The sequence below is a fragment of the Equus quagga genome, chromosome 1, assembly GCF_021613505.1.
Source record: "Equus quagga isolate Etosha38 chromosome 1, UCLA_HA_Equagga_1.0, whole genome shotgun sequence".
Lineage (NCBI taxonomy): Eukaryota > Metazoa > Chordata > Mammalia > Perissodactyla > Equidae > Equus > Equus quagga.
In genome coordinates, this window is record NC_060267.1 from 182,242,003 (window position 1) to 182,262,530 (window position 20,528).

Here is a 20,528-nt window from a genome sequence, read left to right on the forward strand (position 1 = left end):
GTTCCATAGGGCGACCTGGGAAACGGCCAGGCATTTGAAATTAGACAGAGGAGGCTCCCATTCCAGCTTCTTTTCTAACTGTGAACTCCCTACACCTGAGTTCCTTCTCTGACAAATAAGACTAATTCCACCTTTCTCTCAAACTTGCGAGGATTCAGTGGCATGAGTGAGTGAAGTGCCTAGTGGACAGTACTAGGTGCCCAGCAGAGGGTCACTATGGTGCAGCCCTATCTAAGGCCAATTCCACCAGCGTTCAGGAGCCATACCTTCCCCTCACAGACGCTGCTGCGGAGTTCTCGCCTCTCTCTGCCACACCATCCCTTTCCCCCTCTCTATTGGAGCAGCCCCATCAGCACACAAACGTGCTGTCATTTTCTCACCAAGTGCTCCTCCAGCGGTGGCCCCTTTCTCTATTTCCCTCCCAGCAAACCTCTCAGGGAGGTGCCTATCCCCTCAGCAGCTCATTCCCCCTGGCACTTTCTCTCTCGAACACACAGCACTGATGCTACAGTTCCCAGGGCACCAATGAGCGTCAAGCTGCTACACCCACTGGTCCATTCTTTATCCTCATCTTTCCTGGTCTACGTGTGACACAGCAGCTCGCCCCCTCCTCCTGGAAATGCTGTCTTCCCCTGGCTTCCAGACACGACATGCACCCGGGTCTGCTCCCCCCTCCCTGCTGCTGTCTCCGTCTACTTGGCGGGTTCATCCTCATCTCCTGAGTCATCGGGGGATGACTCAGTTCTTGTGCCTCTCCTCCTCTCCTTCACTCACTCCCCTGGTCCTCTCGCCAGTATCGTGGCTTTTCCTAGCACACTCTTAAATGGCTATTTCCAGCCCAGACTTGTTCCTGAATCCCACCCTTGCATGTCCTCCCATCACCTATCACACCTCTTGACTGGGACATGGAGCAGGCATCTCAGTGTGTCCCAAACCGAACCTGCAGTCTTCCCCTCCTCACACTTGCTTCCTTTGGCCTTCTTCATCCCAGAACAGCTGCACTTCCCTTCTTCCTTGGCATCATCCTTGATTCCTCTCTTACTCTCACATTTCGCGTTCGACCCATCAGGAAGACCTTTGGCGCCACCTTCAGAATCTGACCCTTCTCCCCGTCTCCGCTGCTCCACCCTGGTCTAAGCTACCACCTTCTCTCCCTCGGAGGAGTGCGAGGGCTTCCTAACTGGTCTCGCTGCCTCCACCCCTCCTTCCTACAATCTACTTTCAGCCCAGCAGCCAGAGGAATCTTTAAAAAATGAATTGGTTTATATCAACGCCCTGCTCAAACCCCTGCAGTGGACTCTAACCTCACCCAGAGCACAAGCCAAGTCAGTACAACAGCCCACAAGGCCATCCATGACGGGACTCCTTGCCAGGCCCCTGACTTCATCTGCTACTCATTCCTTGCTCAGTGGGCTCCAGCCACTGGCCTCCTTCCTGTATGTCAAACATGCCAGGAATATTCCTACCTCAGGGCCTTTGCACTTACTGTTCTGTCTGCCTGGATATTCCCCAGGTATCCCCATGACTTGCTTCCCCACCTCCATGTCTTTACTTCACTGCCGCCTTCTCCAGGAGGCTTTCTTTAACCACCGTATCTAAAGTTACAGCCCCCGCCCCTTCGCCTCCTCACACCCTCACCCCTTTTCTTGCTTCTATTTTTCTCCTAATCACTCTGCCCCCATGAGATTTCAATACCATAGATCTATTGTATTTTGGTTTCTGTATTGTATTCATATCTATGCCTATACATATGTCACATTTCCCCCCAGTTTTATCGAGATATAATTCACATACATCACTGTATAAGTTTGAGGTGTCCAGCATAGTGACTTGACTTAAATGTGTTGTGAATGGTTATCGCAAAAAGTTTAGTTGACATTCATTATCTCACCTGGATACAAAAAGCTGTTTTTCCTCCTTGTGATGAGAACTCAGAATCTAGTCTCGGAGCAACGTTGCTAGATATCGTACCGCAGAGTCAGCTGCACTCACCATGTTGTACCTCACATCCCCAGGACTTATTTATCTTATTCTGGAAGTTTGTACCTGTGACCACCTTCATCTAGTCCCCTCTCCCCCTAACCCCTACCTTTGGTAACAGCAAATCTGGCCGCTTTTTCTATAAGTTTGATTTTTTAAAAAAATAGATTCCACATGTAGGTAAGATCATACAGTATTTGTCTTTCTCTCTCTGTCTGACTTATTTTACTTAGCATGATGCCCTCAGGGTGCATCCATGTTGTCACAAACAGCATGATTTCCTTCTTTTTCATGGATGAACAATAATCCATTGCACACATATACACTTTTTAAAGAGTAAGGGGTGGTTTTTGCTTCCAAGAATCAGTTTTCCCCTCCTCAGGGGGATCGTTGCTGTGTGGAGAATGCAGCTGTGGCTGTGGACACACATGTTGGGTGGAGACAGTCGCTTGGAGTGGGATGCAGGGATGCAGTCTGATGTGGGCGGCTGTGGACACACATGTGTTGGGTGGATGCAATTTGCTTGGACTGGGATGCAGGGATGGAGTCTGACGTGGGTAGCAGGTCTGGAGTTTCTTGGCGGCAGCTCATGGTTCAGTTTGAAGGAAGTTAGGATCACACTGGCAAGGAGGGAAGGAAGAGGAGTGGACGGTCCAGTTAGTGACCCCGGGGCCAGGGGTGTGGACGATGGTTGGCAGTGTAAATTATGATGGAAATTTCTGGTTAAGAACCAGAACTTGTCCATCGCGTCGGGCAGTCACTGTTGACCTTGGTGCAAGCTGTTTCAGGGGGCTGGGGGAAACAGGAGCTAAACTGAAAGAGTTTTCAGGGAGAATCTGGGGCAATGGAGATAGACTAGAGTAGCTGCCAGAGAGGGTGACAGGACCCAGGATGGTTTTTTGGTTTTTTCAGAAATTGAAAGACCTGATTGGCAACTGGAATGGAATTTCAAATCTCTTTATTAAAAGAAAAACTTTAATCTAACATACTTGGGGGATTGTCAACATGTTACGTGGAAACTGACTGCTGTTCAATAACACGTTCACAGTTTGGGATTTGGTAAAAGAATTCATCTCACACCTGAGCGCGACCAAGCTCCTTCCTGTGAGCTGGGCAGGAGGGGCAGGGAGGATGTCCGGGCTCCTCAGCAGGTTTCGGTAAGTGGGTCTAAAGGTCCAGCTGTTAAAGGGGAACTTTTGTCTTTTGATGAATGTTGTAACAATGAAATGGAAATGAAGATAAAAATTTCACCTACAATCCTACCAACATAAAAAGCAAGACTTTCCTTTATTCCAAGATTTCCTTGGAATAGCCTTCCAAGGTATTCCTTTATTATTAAGGTGGACACATATTTGTCGACCCTAATATTTATTTCCTACACTGCTATAACCATAATACAGTGTTGAGGTCACACGCTGTTCTTTTCACCCAGAATATAAGCATTTTCCGCGTCGTACATCTTGTCTTCCTAACCACCATTTGGATAACTACATGGTTTTCCATTGACCTGATGTACTGCTGTCTGTTGAGTTGCCTTCCGTTGTTTCAGTATTGTAGCTAACACTTCCTTGAACATCTTCAAGCACATGCCTTTGTCTTTCTTATTATGGGGGTAGATGATTGGGAATAACCTTTTTGGATGAACTCCCAAGAAAGGAATCACTTGGGTCAAAGTGCTTTCTGAAAGAATGCTGACTATGTATAGATACAAGGTAATTTGAGGAACGTCAGCTATATTTTATAACGGACTTACTAAGCTCCACTGTTTCACCCCCAAGGGTTCAAAGCTCAGCTTCTCCGTGAAGTCTGGAAAGCAGAGATTTCTGACAAGATATTTAGTCAGAAACAGAGAGCTAGAAGAAACTGGTCATTGGCTTCACTCCCCTGATAGCGGAACAGAAGGCACCCAAGTCCAGGAGGGAGGGGGCACGGGGTGTAACCTGCTCGGCATGTGGAGAAAGGCTGTCACGCCCTTGCCGCTATGGTCTGCTTGACGAAACAGAGCCGAGTCCTAAGTTAGTGACATGGAGTGAAAACGCGGTCCCAGGGACGCTCGCTGTAGGAAGGTTACCCTCCCGCAATCATTTGGTGGGGGCTCCGTTCTCTGGGCTGTGTTCCTTGCGTGCTACCCCCACTCTCTGGTCAGAGGGTGACCCCTCGAGCCTCTGATCTGTGGTCCCCCCATTCTGCAAAGCCTTGTGCAGTCTTTCCCCCTTCTGACCCTTGTCAGATGTTCCAAACCCCCCTAGCAGCGATCACACCCCCACCTCTGTGTCCCTTAGTCTTAGGGGCCTGGTTTACAAAAGGCTGGAAATGTCCTGTGACCCGAACTCTCCCATTTCACAGAGCGGACAGCGGCTATCAGGGGCACTCCCTCACCTTTCCACCTCCCAGTGCCACTCTGGTCCAGTGGTTCATGCCCCTTCCCTCCATTCTTAGTGAAAAAGATTTTCGCTAGTCCAAGGCTTGGCCTTCTCCCTGTGTCTCAGACCCATCCTTTCCACCTCTGCAGGGTCCTTTCTAGATCCATCGCCCACCTTTCCTGTCTGTCTTTGGCCTTTTCCTCCCGACAGCTCTAACCCCTCAGCATAGAATCATGCTCAAGATCCTCTCATTGTGAACACATGCACACACGCACACACACACACGCACACGCACACACACATACACACGCACACACACACGCACACACATACACACATGCACACACGCGCACACATGCACACACACGCACACACATGAATACACACATGCACGCACACACATACACACATGCACACACATACACACACATGCACACACGCACACGCACACACATGAACACACGCACACACATACACACATGAACACACGCACACGCACACACACATGCACGCACACACACACACGCACGCACACACACACGCACACACTCCTAGCCTGGCCCTAGGGCTCCTCTAGCTGCTACCTGACCTCAGGTTTCCTCTGGGTCCTTCCCTCCGTTCCCTCCTCAGCTCCTGCGAGGACCTGCCTTCCCCTCCACGCCATCAGGACTGCTTTAGGAAAGGTCCCCCGGACCTTCTGGTGTAAAATGCCAAGGACTGTTTTCATGGTCCCTGGTTTGACACCCCTGTGGTGTTTTGGACTGCTGGCCTTGTTGCAGCTTTCTTTTCCCATGGTTTCCCCTCAGCTGGTTCCCTTCCAGCTCACCAACCCTCCCCTCTCAGTCTCCTTTGCAAGTCCCTCCTCTTGAACCCATAAATATTGGTGTTTTCTAGAACACATCTTTGTCCACCTTCTCTTCCGACTCCACTCCCTGGGAAACCTCATCTTCACTTTCAACTCCAACCACCACCTCCGACCTGCTGATTTCCACTTCTCTGCTTCTACCCCAGGCCCCTCCCATGACCCCCAAATCTTTGAAACTGAGGGACGTCTCTTGTTACTGGTCCATGAGTGGAACCTCCTTAAATATGAACAAAAATAATGTCATCCTTGCTCTAAGCTTTCTCCTTCCTTCTGTATTTCTCATCCTGCTGAATTGTTACAATTACCCATCCAGCAGAAATCTGGGTTCATCCTCTGTCACCACGTTTTGTTGATTTTTGCTTCTGATTATTTTGGAAATATTTCCCCTCATTTCCAGCCCTCTGACAATGTTTGGGTTTGGACACCCAAATGTTAGAGGGGCCTCCTGACCAGCCTCCCCACCTCTCTTTTGGTCTTCTTGCGATATATCTTCTGTCTGGTAACGTGCCTGCTTAGCATCCTTAAATGGTTTCCCATTGCCTGCAGGATAACATTAACTGCCTCAGTACAAACCAAGTCCCTCATGTTCCCGTCGCTGCCTTCCTCCCAGCCTTATCTTCCTCCTCCTTCTTTCCCTCCCACATCCTCTGTACTCTGTCCACAATAGGCTCTTCATAACTTTGCTCATGCTCTTCCTTTGCTCAGAATAGCTTCCTCAATGCTGTCTAATAATATCTACTTCTAATCCTTAAGAACTTTCCTCTAATTTCCCTGTGCTTTGCCCAGACAGAGAGTAACTCTCTTTTTTGGGAGCTTTCTGAACAAAAGCAATAATTGGGATAGTAATTAGTGCTATTCAGCCATCTGTAGTTCGATTCTTCCCCATTCTGGGCTCATGATAGGATTGTACATCTTGGCCCCTTTGAAGCTGGAGGTGGCTGTGTAACAACCTTGGCCAATAAAATATAAGTGGAGGTGGCATTCGTCAGTTCTGGGTCAGAGCATTGAGTTGCCAGTGTGAGCACTTCCACAACTCTTTCTCTCCGTTGTGACAAGTGGCGACATTCCAGATGGTGACTGCATCCCGGAACGGCCGTCCAGGTGAACTCCGATGAATATGCACCAGGAGCAAGCAATCAGTTTTTGTTGATTTAAACCTACGATGTTTGGACTTACTTGTTATTTAAACATGACCTACCCCATCTTGACTGAGGTACCTGCATAGCTCTTCCGAGGAGATGGTTCTTTAAACACACTTCTGCCAGATTCTTAGTTGTTTGTGAACATTGCCTTCACGTGCTCAGAGTCTAGAAGAACGTTTAGGCACATAGCAGGCACCCAGTGATCTTTTTTTTTTTCAGGGGGGAGGAGGGCACATGTACTCTTACTTACAAAGAATTTGTGTCTTACATGTAAAGTCATGCTGTTTTCAATAGATCGTTGGAGGGTACTAAGAATAAGATACTGAACTATTTGTTTTTACTAACTGCTAAGTGTGTTCCTTTATTGCTTGCCATTAATCCATGTTTCATTTGATATCTCCAAATGTATGGTTTCCATTTCAGTTGCCTTAAAGTTTATTTTATTTCTCTCTGCTGGGCTCTTCTGTTATATTTTATCCTGAAACTTTGTTCTCCTTTCATCTATTACTGATTCTGGTCTAACAGTCATATCTTTTATCCTACAATTCTTAAAATAGGAATTAGTAAATCCAGACTAAAGCTATGTTTCGGCATTAACCAAGTGTATTAGGTTGTTAGAACATCACTCACCACCAAGCAAGCAGGGTGGGGGAGCTGGTGGGACCAGAAACAGACAGCCGGGCCACAACTGAAAGGCAGCATGGCAGCTTGGGAAAAGCATAGCTTTTGGAGTTGGGGAAGTTTGGGACTAATTTGGTTTTGCCATTTACTGCTCATGTGGGCCTCTGTGTACCTTGGCTCCCTTATCTATAAGTGTGGGTGGTAATAGAAATAAGTTAAAGGACTTTTGAGAGACACAAGTGACATCATTTATGTGAAAGCTCTTTGTAAATTTTAAGTAATTGCTTAAATACTTTTTAACGTGATGATAGTGGCAGGAGAGTTGCATTTTCGCTGAGAGGAGTGGGAGATACAAGAACTCAATTCAGGGGCAATGTCTGCATTGCCAAGTCTCAGGACCAATCACTGGGGTGAGTGGGAGTTATTGGGCATCCATACTGGGGACCAAAGATTCCCTGCTTGTAGTCCGTAGATTATACGGAATCAGGCGAACTTTCTACCTTGTAGCTCAGATTTTTACTTTTTTTTACTGACCAGGTGGCTGACTACTGCTGTAAATAATCCAGGAACTCTGGATTTATAGTTAATTACTTATTTGATACCTGTCACACGCTTTCCTCAGTGCCTGATATAGTGTTCCCATTCTCGCTTCTATTTCCCTTGTGCAATTTCTTGGACATTCTCTGTAATGACTCGTCTAAAGTGATGTTTGAGCTGATGGCACACCTCTAAAGAGGCCCCCGATAGTCTCTGTGGAAGGAGGAGACCCTAACACAGGAGACAGGCAGATGGAGGCCAACATGTTAGCTTCATTTCCCGTAAAGTGCTGGAGAACGTGGCTTAGATTTCCCACCAAGTTCCGCCAAATTAGGCAGCCTCCCCGACTCAGTGGCAGGCAGGGCTGGATGGCTGAAGGCTTCCTGTCCAGGGCAGAGCTGGCTGCTTTACCCTGACCAGGTGGAGAGCAGGCTGCTTTACCCTGACCAGGTGGAGAGCAGGCTCCGGTAACAGGTGAGCAGATTTGGAAGGGAGGGGAAGCCTCTGTGGCTTCGAGCCAAGGGTGTTCATCTTCTGACTGCAAACTTGTCCACTAGGCCAGTCATTCCCTCTGTGACCAGGTGGGTGTGATAAAGTGTGAGCCCCTTCACGGAAATAAGCAGCTAAAGGAATGGAAGCCAAGGATCCCAGCTGGGATTTGACCAGACAACCTCCTGGCTGTGTGGAAACAGAGCTAACTGCTGCTCCTGGCCCTGTGCTCCTCCTGGGGCCCGGCCCATCCATCCCTCACATGAGGGCTCCTGACTCTTGGCCTCACCTGACTCCACCTGTCTTGTCCTCCATCAGGCTGCACATCAGAATCCCTGGGGAGCTTCTAAACCATTTCAACGCTCAGGCCCCGCCTCCGGAGACCCTGAGTCAACTAGTCTGGGGTGGAGTCTTGGCCTCGGCAGTTGTACCAACTCCCTGGGGGGTTCTAAAACGCAGCAAGGGTTACAGACCACCGATCTAACGGTTCAGACCCCATCCGCCCTTTGCGCCTTCATCTGGCCAGATGTAAAATGCAGGCACCACCATCTGTGACGCCCTCCAAACAAAGGTGGCCTCTGATAATGATGTCAGCAACGGTGCAGCCACTTTTTCTCAGATTAAAGCCATAGCGGTAGCTTCAGAGGTGCTGGTTTCCTTCTCAACTTGTCCTTCACATAAAAGGATGTAAAAAAAGTAGTTGTGTTTGGCCCCTTTCTGCTCAGCTATTCATTTTCTTGAAAGAGAATAAGAGAGAAGATTTCTTTCTTTTACAGAATTGCTCTTGATCTGACTTTCCCCTCAGCCCATCTGCAGCCGGTCATTATGAAAATCCAGTAAAAGACATTCCCTGACATGAGCTCGAGGCATGCATCTGTTTTAATATCACCCGTAATCGCACACCCAGGTATTGAGCCAGGCTTCTGATGGCTGCCCGGTCAGGGAGAATGAAATCCATGACCCCGGCACTTCAAACGAGGAGACTTGATGGTATGATGGGACCGTTTAAAATACAATTTTCTCAGTCCCGCCTGAATTTCTCCTGGCTGAAGCGTATCTACTGGACTCAAGCCTGTTTGGAGGCAGCCCCATCGGTGAGCCTTAATCACCCATGGTGGCTTAGGGACGACAGCTGCTTTGTCGCATATGTGTCTCTGATAACAGACCCCATTTAACTGCTCCTAATCCACAGGGTATGATTATGTTGGGGTAATAACTCCCAAGAATGGTTTTGCCACTGTTACAACATGCTGAGAGGGAGCGAATACGAATCCTGCATAAATTAGCCTGCCAGGTACCGTCTGCTGTTCGTGGGCTCTATCAAACCCGTAATTAAAGTCTATCACACCGCAGCCAGTCCGCGTGTCCAGCTGCACGACTAGATGAAAGGCACATTTGTCATCGGCTAAGGTAGATGTTTTGTTTTAAGAAAATATGCCTTTAACTTTATGAAATCCCTGAAACATTTCAGGGATAAAAATGAGTTTTTATTTTGCATTTTTTTAACAAATGAGATTTTAATTTGTGCTCTAATTTTGTCCCATTGGCTCTTAATGAAATATCGGTTTTGGAAGTCAATCACATGCTGTGTACCTGCTTTTCTTTTTGTCCCTGTCTCTGTTTGGAAACTGTTTGTGTCACCCCAGGAAAGAGGCTGCCGCTATGGTCATTGGTGCGGTGAGGTAATTGTCGTAGTCAAAGAAACAAACGTGGAAGATCGTACCGTGAAGATTTTCCTTGGCAGTGCTCTTAAGTCAGCTAAACACGTGTGCAACCAGACAGCTCTGCCTTCAACAGAAACGATCAATGTCAAGGTAATATAATTACGTAACCCAAAGATTAGCCATAAGCATGGGACCTGCTCAACCTAGATTATTAAGCAGGCTTGGCTTGACTATTTCACCTTCAAAGGTCAAAGGTTGGGGCTTCAACATCAGGGCCACTGAAATGTGAAACGAAGAGGCAGTGAATGAATTCAAGTCTTAAGGCCAAGGACCATTACACAGATATTCGAGAACCAGCTCGTGTGAAGTACCAACGTCACTTTTTAAATAGATGGTGAAACTGAAGCCTGCTGTTACATGTTCTTCATCTCTTTGTATCCTTTTCGCATATCGTAAGGAGTCAGAACGCGGCAGAGGAGTGAGCATCTGGATTTCAATCCCAGGTCTGCGATCTACGAACTCTGTGACTTTGGGAAATGTTTGTGACCTCTCTGAGTTTCCAGTTTCCGTATCTGTTCGGGAGGAACAGCATCATAACATCTCCCCTGTAAAGGTTGGAGATAATAGATGCAAAATGAGGCAGCCAGTGAGCAGCTGAAATCAGCATTTTTTCTCCTGGCTTGTCTGAAAGTCCTCGGGAAGACGAGTCACCCTCAGTTTAGAAAAGGGAGCGGAGCAGCAGATTGTGAGAACAAACGTGGAGTCACCCTCCAACAGGTAAGGTTCACACCCCAGTGCTAAGTTCCAGAAGCCCCCATAGGTCCTGCCGCGCAGAGCTTTTGAGCAGCCCTCTCAGCTCTGCTTTGTGTCTCAGGAAAGCCGGGCTCTATGACTTCTCTGGCTGTTAGGGGGAGGGCAATTTAAAGGGAAGGAAGGGGTGGGTGTGTGCACTTGAGTGTGCCCGCACACGTATATGCAAAATTATAACTGTCAAACAAAGCCAATTCTGTGGATTTTTTTTCTAGTAAGGGTAGTAGGGGCAGTCGTCAGGGAGGAGGGAGAAAGAAATGCTCTTTTCCTGGACTAGGCAAGGAGAACCAGACGCTCCATTCCTCAAAAGCATTTTCCCCCTATTTTTTTCATCCATTCGAGGACAATTTCTGCTTAAGTGCCTCCTTTGGGTAAAGACTCCCCTTGGAGTGTTGAACATACTGGTCATTCCTGACTTCTTCCCATTATCAGTTTAAGAAATCAGATTCAGGAACGAGGAGAATTTTCGGGAGGATGGAAGAGGAGTTGCCAGGAGAAACAGAGGAAGGAGGAAGTCGGCCTCTCACTGTCTTCGACCTTCTGCCTTTTTTGCTTTCTCGACAATACCGTCTAGATTGTTGGGGTGTTTGTGGCTGCTCCTGCTCTCTGCAACCCACTAACCCGTCTACTTTGGAATTCTAAAACATCCCAGTCTTTGCTTTCTCCTTCTTAGGCTGCAATTTTCTACACAAAAAATAAAATGTTACAACGAGGAAGAAAAGAAGCATTCACTTTGATAAAATTTGTTTGGGTCCTGATAAATACTTCTAATGACAGCAGCCAAAATCTGTCAGAGGAGTCTATAAGCAATGAGGTTACCGAAGCCATGCAATTTTACAGCTGGAAGGACCTTATCTAGAAGAGCCAGCCCCTCACTGTGTAGTTCACAGAGCGTTTGAACTGGAAGAGATGTCAGAGATCACCCAGGTTCACCTCCCATTTTACAGATAAAAGAACTGGAAACCAACTTCGTGACATTATTTGCTCAAGGTCTAATCCCCAGTGAGTGGCCAACACCTGCCTCAACCCAGGTTGCATCATCTCAAGAGCATCAGTTTACAAACATCTGTTAAGCACCTCTTTGTGACATGCACTGTGCTGGGCCCTGGTTTGAGGGAGTGCTAGGGTGAATGATACGCAGCCCCTGCCTTCTTGGGGCTCAGGATCTCCTTGCAGAGAAGTGCGCATTCTCAAATACTTATAATATAAGGTGATTTGAAACGATAGAGCGACCATCAAGGTCTAGGAAGGACAAAGAAGGAAACAATTATTTGGCCGAAAGAAGTTGAAGGTTTTCCCTCCACACTAGTGCTTCTTAGACATGACTATCTTCTATCCCACTAATCACTTTTTTTCAATGGGAGGAAAACAAAATCTCTATTTGCTGGACTGTTTTCATGGGTGAATGAGACTAGACAATAGGGCCTTGAGCTAAAAGGCAGAGGGGCCCATGCATGCTAGGTACAATAGTGCAAATGGCTTCTGTCCCCCTCCCGCCACTGGACCGTGCACCAAGGGAGGGGGAGACAGGCAGTGTTATGAGGAGGAGGTTCATCAAAGACCCTACAGCTCTGCCATGGGTAGGCAGGGCGACAGGAGAGATGGAGGGTGTGCAGGATGGTAAGCAGTAGGTCACCTGGGGCAGGTGGGGTCAGCAGGAGGCAGGAGTCGCACTTGCAGGAGACCCTGGAGATAGAGTGCCAATGCTCAGTAGTGGTCAGAGCCCTGAGTCCCAACTATTCTACTGCAAAATATGTTCAAGAAGCCACCTGCTTGCTCACAGAAGTAGTTCCAACATCCTCTCTGCAATCTAGGTCATATGCCTCATTTGGTAAAGAAACTCTGCTTTTCTAAAATATGAAGTAAGCTAAATCTCTGTGAAGCTTTTTACAAGTTTTCAATCATAAGGTCCAAATTAAAATGCCTTTAAAAGTATGTCTAAAGTCGCAAGCTGTGATACACGATCGGTTAAATTTTATTTTCACATTTCAAAAAAAAATATTCCATATGTTTGTACCAGCTCATTGAACTGTCTTGGCAACGAATAGATCAGCATATCTAGGAATGATTGATACCATATGATTCTTGGGGATCATATTTTGATGCTGCTCTGCAGTGTTTCAAACTTCCAAAACAGAAGCACACCCACACACACCGAGCTCGAAACTGGCAGTTTTTGTGTTGATGGCTACATTAAGAGTTTAAACATCATCATTAAAATTCTACAGGTGACATATCAGGAAAAATTAAGTCCACCAGTTGTGCTGCCTTGAAAGGAAAATAGTCCTTCATTATAACGAATGCAATTGTGTGCTAGGTACAAATGCTCGTGACCTCTAGAAAAGGAACCACTGACCCATAACGGATGAAAAGCAGCCAGAGTAAACGAAGCAGAAGCTTCCCCAGCATAACTGTGCATCCTGGCAGGGAGGGCTCTTGTTATAATTAAAAGTGATAGAGTGGGCAATAGGGAACTTTTAATAGGAACGAACATGACAATGTTGCCTAACTACTTTTCTGGTCCATTCTTCATCCTCATGTTGTACCATATATCTGGGTTTTAAAAGTGACACATACGTTGCACATAAAAATAACACATGTAAACTTGTACAGCAGAACCAAGCAAAAATTCATTTAGAATATGGACACCATCAACGCCCAATTTATCCTGAGTAAATCTCCATCTAAATTTGCACTGTCCAGTATGACAGCTATTAGCTGCATTGAAATGGCTGGTGAGCACTTGAAATGTGGCTAGTCTGGAAGGAGATGTGCTGTAAGTATAAAACACACACTAGATTTCAGAGACAGCACAGAAAAATAGAAGGTAAAGTATCTCAATGATTTTTTATTAATGACTACATGTTAAAATGACAGTATTCTGGATGTCTTGCGTTAAAGAAAACGTGTCATTAAGATTGATTTCACCTGTCTCCTTTTTGATTTTTTTCTGATATGACCACTAGAACATTTAAAATTACATATGTGGCTTGCATCTGTGGTTTGCATTATATATCTCTTGGCCAACGCTGATCTAAATGAAAAGCTTGGTAAGCAAGGTAGCATTTAGCAAGCCAACAGAATTGAAATAGAAATTCCTATTAACTGATGGTGACACGACTACATGAAGAAAATTGGCCACGAGGTGACTGACCCTTCGATGTGCTGCCTTTTCCATTCCTCCTGCACTGGGAAGTTTCTGCAAATCCCAATGTTTTCTTCCTAACTTTCTGAAGGGATAATGAGAAAGGGGGAAGTTCTGGGAAACGAGTTGTGCTCTAATCATAAAGTTGGCTCTGGAAGAAGCAGAAAAGTGTCGTCCACCCTGAGCTCCTCGGAGGCTCTGGATTTTGCTTGAAGGAGGCCTTTATTGAGAAGACAGGGCTGAGCCTCTTACTTTTTCATAGGAACAGGGCTATACTTTTCCACAGGAAGGAGGTCAGAGGACTCTCCTCCCTCAAGGATGTGTGGATGGAACATCGCTGACAGGCGGAGGGCGTTCTGCACGGGGATATGAGGACCACGAAGCTCTATGGCAATCGGGGTGTCACCTTAGAGGAAGCAAGTGTCCTAAAGGCACATTCGTTAGAAAGTTTTTAACACGGAGAGGGGTCTTTATTTAAGTGACATGATGCTTTTTAGGGAATCCATTGGATCTATTTTTTCCACAGTTTTCCCATCTTTCTCCCACGCTCCATTAGCAGATGCTTTGATGTTTAGGCAGAAGAAAGTTAAGCTGTAAGTCTGCTCACTGGGCCTCATAGAAATGTGTGAGGCATTAACACGTTGAGGATAACGTATAGAGAGGGTTCTGACCACCACAAAACAAACAAGCCAACGCCAGATTTCCTTCGCTCGGCTGGGGGAAATGTCAGAGTACCGCGGGGACTGACACAATTCTGTGAGACGGGTGAGGGTGTTGTCTAAACCCCACCGGTTCTGAGTCCTCACAGAAAGCAAAGGGCAGGACACCTGATTAGAACAACTCCATCAGAGACAGGCCAGCCTGAGACCCAGCCGTGGAAACCATTCACTGCACCGCAGTGGAATGCGGCCGTGCGAGGACCAAACGAGACAAAGTACGCACAGCGCTCAGTGTCCAGTAAGTCTTCGGAAGACGCATGATTGTTTTGAAACACATCCTAGGGGATGAGTAAAGTTAATCACCATTTCCCTGCAGAAAATGCAAAGGCTCCAGAAAATTCACTGTACATTCCCCGCTTTTGTTTAAATTCATTTGTGAGAAGCTTTACTCATGCTTTAGCTGCCAATGACTCATGGTTAAATCATTTCACTCATCTTTTCTCCTTTTTTATTTTTTAATACAGTTGCAAATCACATGATATTCTGCTTTGTTGTTTTTTTCCCCCAAGGAAAGCTAAGCAACTCTTAACAGCCCCATTACCTTAATGAACTAAAACCAGTCAGTGAAAAGACTCGGTATCCACTTCATCAAATCTAGTGGATGATAATTTCTTGAAAGCTGAAGACGAATTCTGGGGAATTTTCTGGAGCCCTGTGAAAATTCATATCACTTAATAACCTCTGTGAGTTGAAGGTTGGTGTCCAATGACTGCTAAGAAGATATAAGGAATCTTGCAGAAATATAAATAGACTAGTGCTGAAATTTAATTAGACACTGCATATGTTAATAATAAATTCAATTAATTTAGCCTTCTACCTATGCTGGAGAAAAAAAACACCCAGGCAAAATAATAATTCATTTTAAATGCCTCAATTGGTAACCTTCTTTCCTGAAGAGTGATTTGTGCAGTAATTTACTGGCTGTGTCTTCATAAGATTGTTCCAAACCAGCCCTTTTGAAATAGTAATAATTTCTGAATGTGTGTTGTGAGAGATATAACAAATGACTTCTTATTAATTTTCATTTAATGAGTTGCCTATTCACATGGTAATTTTTTAAAAATTCTCTTCTTAAGATAAACAGGTTATAAATACTCCGGATAACACTTCCATTTCACAAAAATCATGACAGAAAAATCTGTCTCATATTCATTCTCTACATGATTTGAAGGCCAATCAGGTTCAAATTTTCTATCCTAAATGGGCGTCTATTTCTTTCCCAGTCAGCACAGCAGATCCTTTTAAATTTCTATAGACAAGTGATTCCAAATTGGTTAAAAAAAAATAAAAACAAAGAATATTTATCAGCAGCAAAGGTCCTAGCAGGGATGATGGGGGGCAGACAGGGAAGCAGGTCATGGGCACGGAGGAAAAGCAGCAGAACTGGTGAAGGAGTGCGTGACACTGGTCCTTTTTAAAGAACAAGACAAAGATCCTCTCTTCCAGCTCTTCTGTTTCTCCAAGCCCCCCTTTTTAAAAAGACCCCATAATTTCTTACGTAAATATTAATATTTAAGAAGAACTTTTATTGCTTGTCTTTTCAAAAAGTTTAATTCCATAGTAACTCAACATAGTAATATGTTGTCATAATAAAAATGGCGAGGATGAAACAATTAATAAAATAAAAACAAAATTAAAAAAACTAGAAAGAAGAAATTACTCAGAAGAGTCCTAGGTATTTCAAATGGTTCACACCTGTTTAAAAATTCCTGCAATAGACAGTGCAAGGCTCTTAAAAATAATTCCTCACGACACTTGGAAGAGGGTGCCTGAAGGATTAAATAATTCAAATGCAATTGTTACTTACATGAGAACCGAAAGGGCCTCGCTCCTAGCCCACACTGCCTCACGCCCGCTCCGTGGAAAAGCCCATACTGCATCTCGCCCATGAACTTGTCCAGCTCCTGCCCCGAGGCGTTGACGAGCAGAGCCCCTGTTTTGCAGAGGAAGGTGGCTTTGATCCACAATGGTGTCCCCAGAGCCGTCACAACTCCCAGGGCACAAACGAAGCTTAACACCCCGGCCATGCAAAAAATCACTTTTTTCTGTTGGTTTGGCATGATGAGAAACGGCTTTTGAGAGGGTGAGGTTCAAAAACAAGACCTTTGTGAGTGACGGGAAGTGACTGCCCCTTTGACTGCATTTATTCCTGAAGCTGAGCGGACGGATCCCAGATGAAAGGCCAACTTCGCCGTGGACGGTGGTTCCCGCCAGGTTAAATGTCAGTAGAATGCCAGGATGGGGGCTTTTTCACCACGCTTACTGGCTTCGCTTGTTTTCAGCGGCTTCTTCTCTCTAACTTGAAATCTTTGGACTAAGAATCTGTAAAATAAAACCCTCAAACTGCCTTGAGTGTCTCCTCTTGTGTCTCTTGGTAACAGAGGTCTAAGGTAACAGATGCAGCCCTTCCCGTAACTTGATAAATGCCCCTCAACCCCTCCCTCAGCCTGTTGTCTGATTGGGTGAGTTGAAACTTTCAGAAACAGGCTTGGCTCCTATGGTAAATTTTCAGCAACTTGAGAAGTTCGTTTATTGATCTGTTTTTATTTTTGTGTTTCATTTTCTGATGCGGGGAGAAGAGGAATCTTGGCAGAGATAGGAAGAACTGGTCTATTTATTGGTATTAATTGATTCTGACAAGTGTTAACTGTAGGAGGATAAAATATGAACTGAATTGGGTTTTGCACAGATACAAAGCACCCTAGACCAACCCCAAGGGTGTCCTCCTCACTCCTTTTCTCCCAGATCTATGATTTAGAATCAATGTGTCAATAGAGAATTTGATTCCAATTTTTCCTGGTGCACAAGACTATGGAGATGCAGGTGCAAATATCTAGATTTCTACATGCCTTCCTTTACAACATTTGGCTGCTTCAGGACAATAGCAGGGACGTGTGGTTCTGGGTCCAAGAAGTGCCAGAATCTGTGAAGAAGACAAGGGCGTTGCTGTGGGGAGAAGGAACTGTGGTCAGACGGGTGGCTCTAAGAATTCGCCCAGAAAAGCCAGGGGCCCAGCAGAGGTAATGGGTAAGGGAGACCAGAGCCACAGTCATGAGCAAGGTGAAGTAGCGAAGTGAGTTTGTGAAATTGTCAAGATCTGAAAACCAAAGTTCAGGATTCAGTGACAGCTTTTTAATTCTGCACTTCCAATGAGGTTCCTCCTTCTGCAAACAGATACAGGACTGGCCTGTGTGTGTGTGTGTTTACGAGTTTACTGAAATTTACGTAAAACATCTATCGAATGCTTTGTTATTGTGCTAGGCTGTGACCTACAAAGAATTCTTAACTTCGAGAACAAAATTTCTTAACTTGTAGTTAGAACTTAGCATGTCAGGCACCTTGCTGAATATTTTACCCAAATTATCTTATTTAATTCTCACAATTACCATAAAAAGTGATGATGAAGAAGATGATGATGGTGGTGAAGATTGTGGTGGTGAAGATGATGATGGTGGTGAAGATGATGATGGTATCCCCATTTTACAGATAAGGAAACTGAGGCTTGGCAACTTGCCTAAGAGAGTAGAGGAGCTGGATTCAAACCCAGGCCTTTTAATTCTGGGGTTTACGTGTTATAAACAGTTGCGTGTTATTCTAAGCCAACCTTGACCTTGAAGAGATGACAAGCTCTTCATGTTGGGTGGGGCTGGGTTAACAAGGGCAGAGCAGCCCATTATTAGTTTCACACCTTGGGTGCTTGGAGAGCACAGACATTGCAAGTAGGACTTTACCAATTGGTCAAAAGCACGTGTTTATGCTAGCTTCTGTTCTCTCGATCCACCCTTAAGCATGGCAGCTTAGAAGAAATTAATAAATGAAGATTTGTTTCACACCATTGTTGGCATAAGTGAGTCTCTAGGTTATGTGAGCTTTGAGGGGAATTTTGAGGTATAGTCTTAGACTTCTTGGCACAGCGATGCTCTCTCAGTAGTTGCCAGAGGCTGTCTTGTTAAAGATAGACAACTTAGTACAGAACTGGTTCAAGAATGACAATGTCCCTTCAGGGGAGGGAGGGGTACCGTAAACCATGGCCTCAGGAAGCGGGGCATACACAAGATTCCAAAGAGGTACTCAAAATTAGGTTTACGGTCTAAGTCAGCCTTTTTATCTCACCTGCTGTGACGCACACAGTAAACAACTCAACGCGGGCTCTCTGCCTCCAATGCGTTCTCCGTTGGATTTAGAGTAATTGCCTTTATCATCCACGAGCAGACCAAGGGAGCACCAGTGGCCCCCAAAGCAGTTATCTGGGGGTACGTGTGCCAAACCCATTCAAGAAACCTCAGTTTAAGATGTCTGAGAAGAGCTAAGCTCATTAAATCAACATATTCTGTAATTGGAAGAGACAGAACATTTCCAACCCTGGGAGCAGAAATTATCTACAACATAATCAATACTATTAATCCCTGTACAGAAAGGATCTGGTAAGAGGGGTGGTCAGTACAGGACGGTGGTTTAATGAGCTAAAATCCAGCCAAATGTATCTGAAGCTGTCCAGGAGGAAGAGCCGTGACCGTGGATGCAGAGGGCAATTACGTCGCACCCGTCCTCTAGTTTGCACCACTCTACGGGGAAGTTTTCCCTGATCTGTAGGAACGTGAGAAGAATAAATACAATATAGGGAGCTCATCTTTCATCCTGAAATTATGTCCTTCTTAATTTTTGTTGTTAAGATTTCCTTTCTTTAATGAAATAATGGTAGTTAATTTTTAACGTGCTTACTTGGCAAATTAAAAAATTGTCAAACCTATATGTGTTCCCAGTTTAAACAACCAACCAACCCAGTGACCTGTATCAGGCAGGAGTGTGGATCCCTGTGCGGAAAGGATAAGGACTCAGGGCTCGTGGCAGCCAGATGGGCGGCCTCTTTGCTCTAACCCAGTGGTCCTCAGCCTCGGCTGCTCACTGGAATCACTTGAAGAGATTTTTAAAATACTGACGTCTGGATCCTGTTACTTGAGATTCAGGCTTATTTGAGTTCAGAGTGTGGCCTCAGTGTCAGAGCACCCCAAGGGATGGCAATCTGCCACCCAGGTTGAGATCCCGGGCTCAGACTCTGCTGTCCTTCTTCCTTCTTCAGATTTATCACACAGCTGCCTTCTGATTACGAACTATGGTTTGCAGGTATCTTGGTGCCAGAAAGCATGCAGACACGAACATCCAGGCACCAGAGAGGAATACTCTCATTGTAAGTTAAGAAATTGGCACTGCCACTGATAGCTCAAACTTCCAGAATTTTGTTCAGCACCGAGATCATGGTCGCCTTCAAATGTCCTGATGGGATCAGGTTTCAGCATCTCCAAGACTAAAGGTGAGGCCCTGGATCATACATTTACCCCACGTCACCATGTGAATGTCAACGGCGATGTCTTCTGGTTGTGAAGCAGCCCGCCTTGGGTCCGACGCCCACCTCACCTCCTCTCTGTGCAGCTTCCATTCCAACTTCAACACCACCCACCCACGCTGCATAGGAGCGTGTGTGATCCACCCTCTGAGGATGAGATAATAGAACCTGGCAGGCATTATGCCTGACAGCCTTCTTTTGAAATTTCATCTTAAATGTCTTGAATGACAGTGATGACACCATTTTCCTTGCATTCTCTCTGAGAATTTGAGTCATTAATGTCAGCAAGTTTTCACCAAGTACCCAACTGAAATCTCTACTTCTCTCAATCTTAATAGCAACACATTTGGTGACAGAGAAAGTGGAACGAGGCCTTTCCACCCTCATGACTCTGTCAGGTGCTGGGCAACGATAGAATTCTTCACTGTGACTAGAAATATCCAGAAGATGGAGGACAATTGCAATTCCAACATTTATGCCTCTTCTCACACTAATTTGGCTTCATACGGTCATTCAAAAACAAAAGGAAAAGGGAAAAGGGCCTGAATTCAAAGGCCTGGCAATTCCCACCTGATTTTCTCCCTACAAGTGAGAGACAGCATAGAAGAGTGTGGAAAGAGAACTGGGTAGAAAGATGTGATCCAGGGTGTGGCTCCAGGTTCACCACTAAACTAAGAATTCCTTCATTTCTCTGGCATTCTTTGTGCTCATTTATGAAAAGAGTGGTCTCTGCTACATTGGCAATTCTCAAGTTATTTTTAACCAGAAAAATCATTTCCTCAGCTGAACTCTTGGATGGAATAAGAGATAAAAATGGAGCTTCTATACTGGAGGTGGGGGGTCAAGGAG

At 45.5% G+C, this 20,528-nt stretch overlaps 1 protein-coding gene across 1 annotated transcript in view; it reads right to left on the minus strand.

Moving 5' to 3' along the window:
- CLRN1 (clarin 1) overlaps nucleotides 1-16,395 on the minus strand; it is a 35,630-nt gene extending 19,235 nt beyond the window's left edge. Inside the window, exon 1 of the mRNA XM_046652703.1 lies at nucleotides 16,143-16,395. Coding sequence (XP_046508659.1) covers nucleotides 16,143-16,395 — 253 coding nt within the window. The remainder of the gene's footprint in view (nucleotides 1-16,142) is intronic.
- Nucleotides 16,396-20,528: the final 4,133 nt, after the last annotated feature.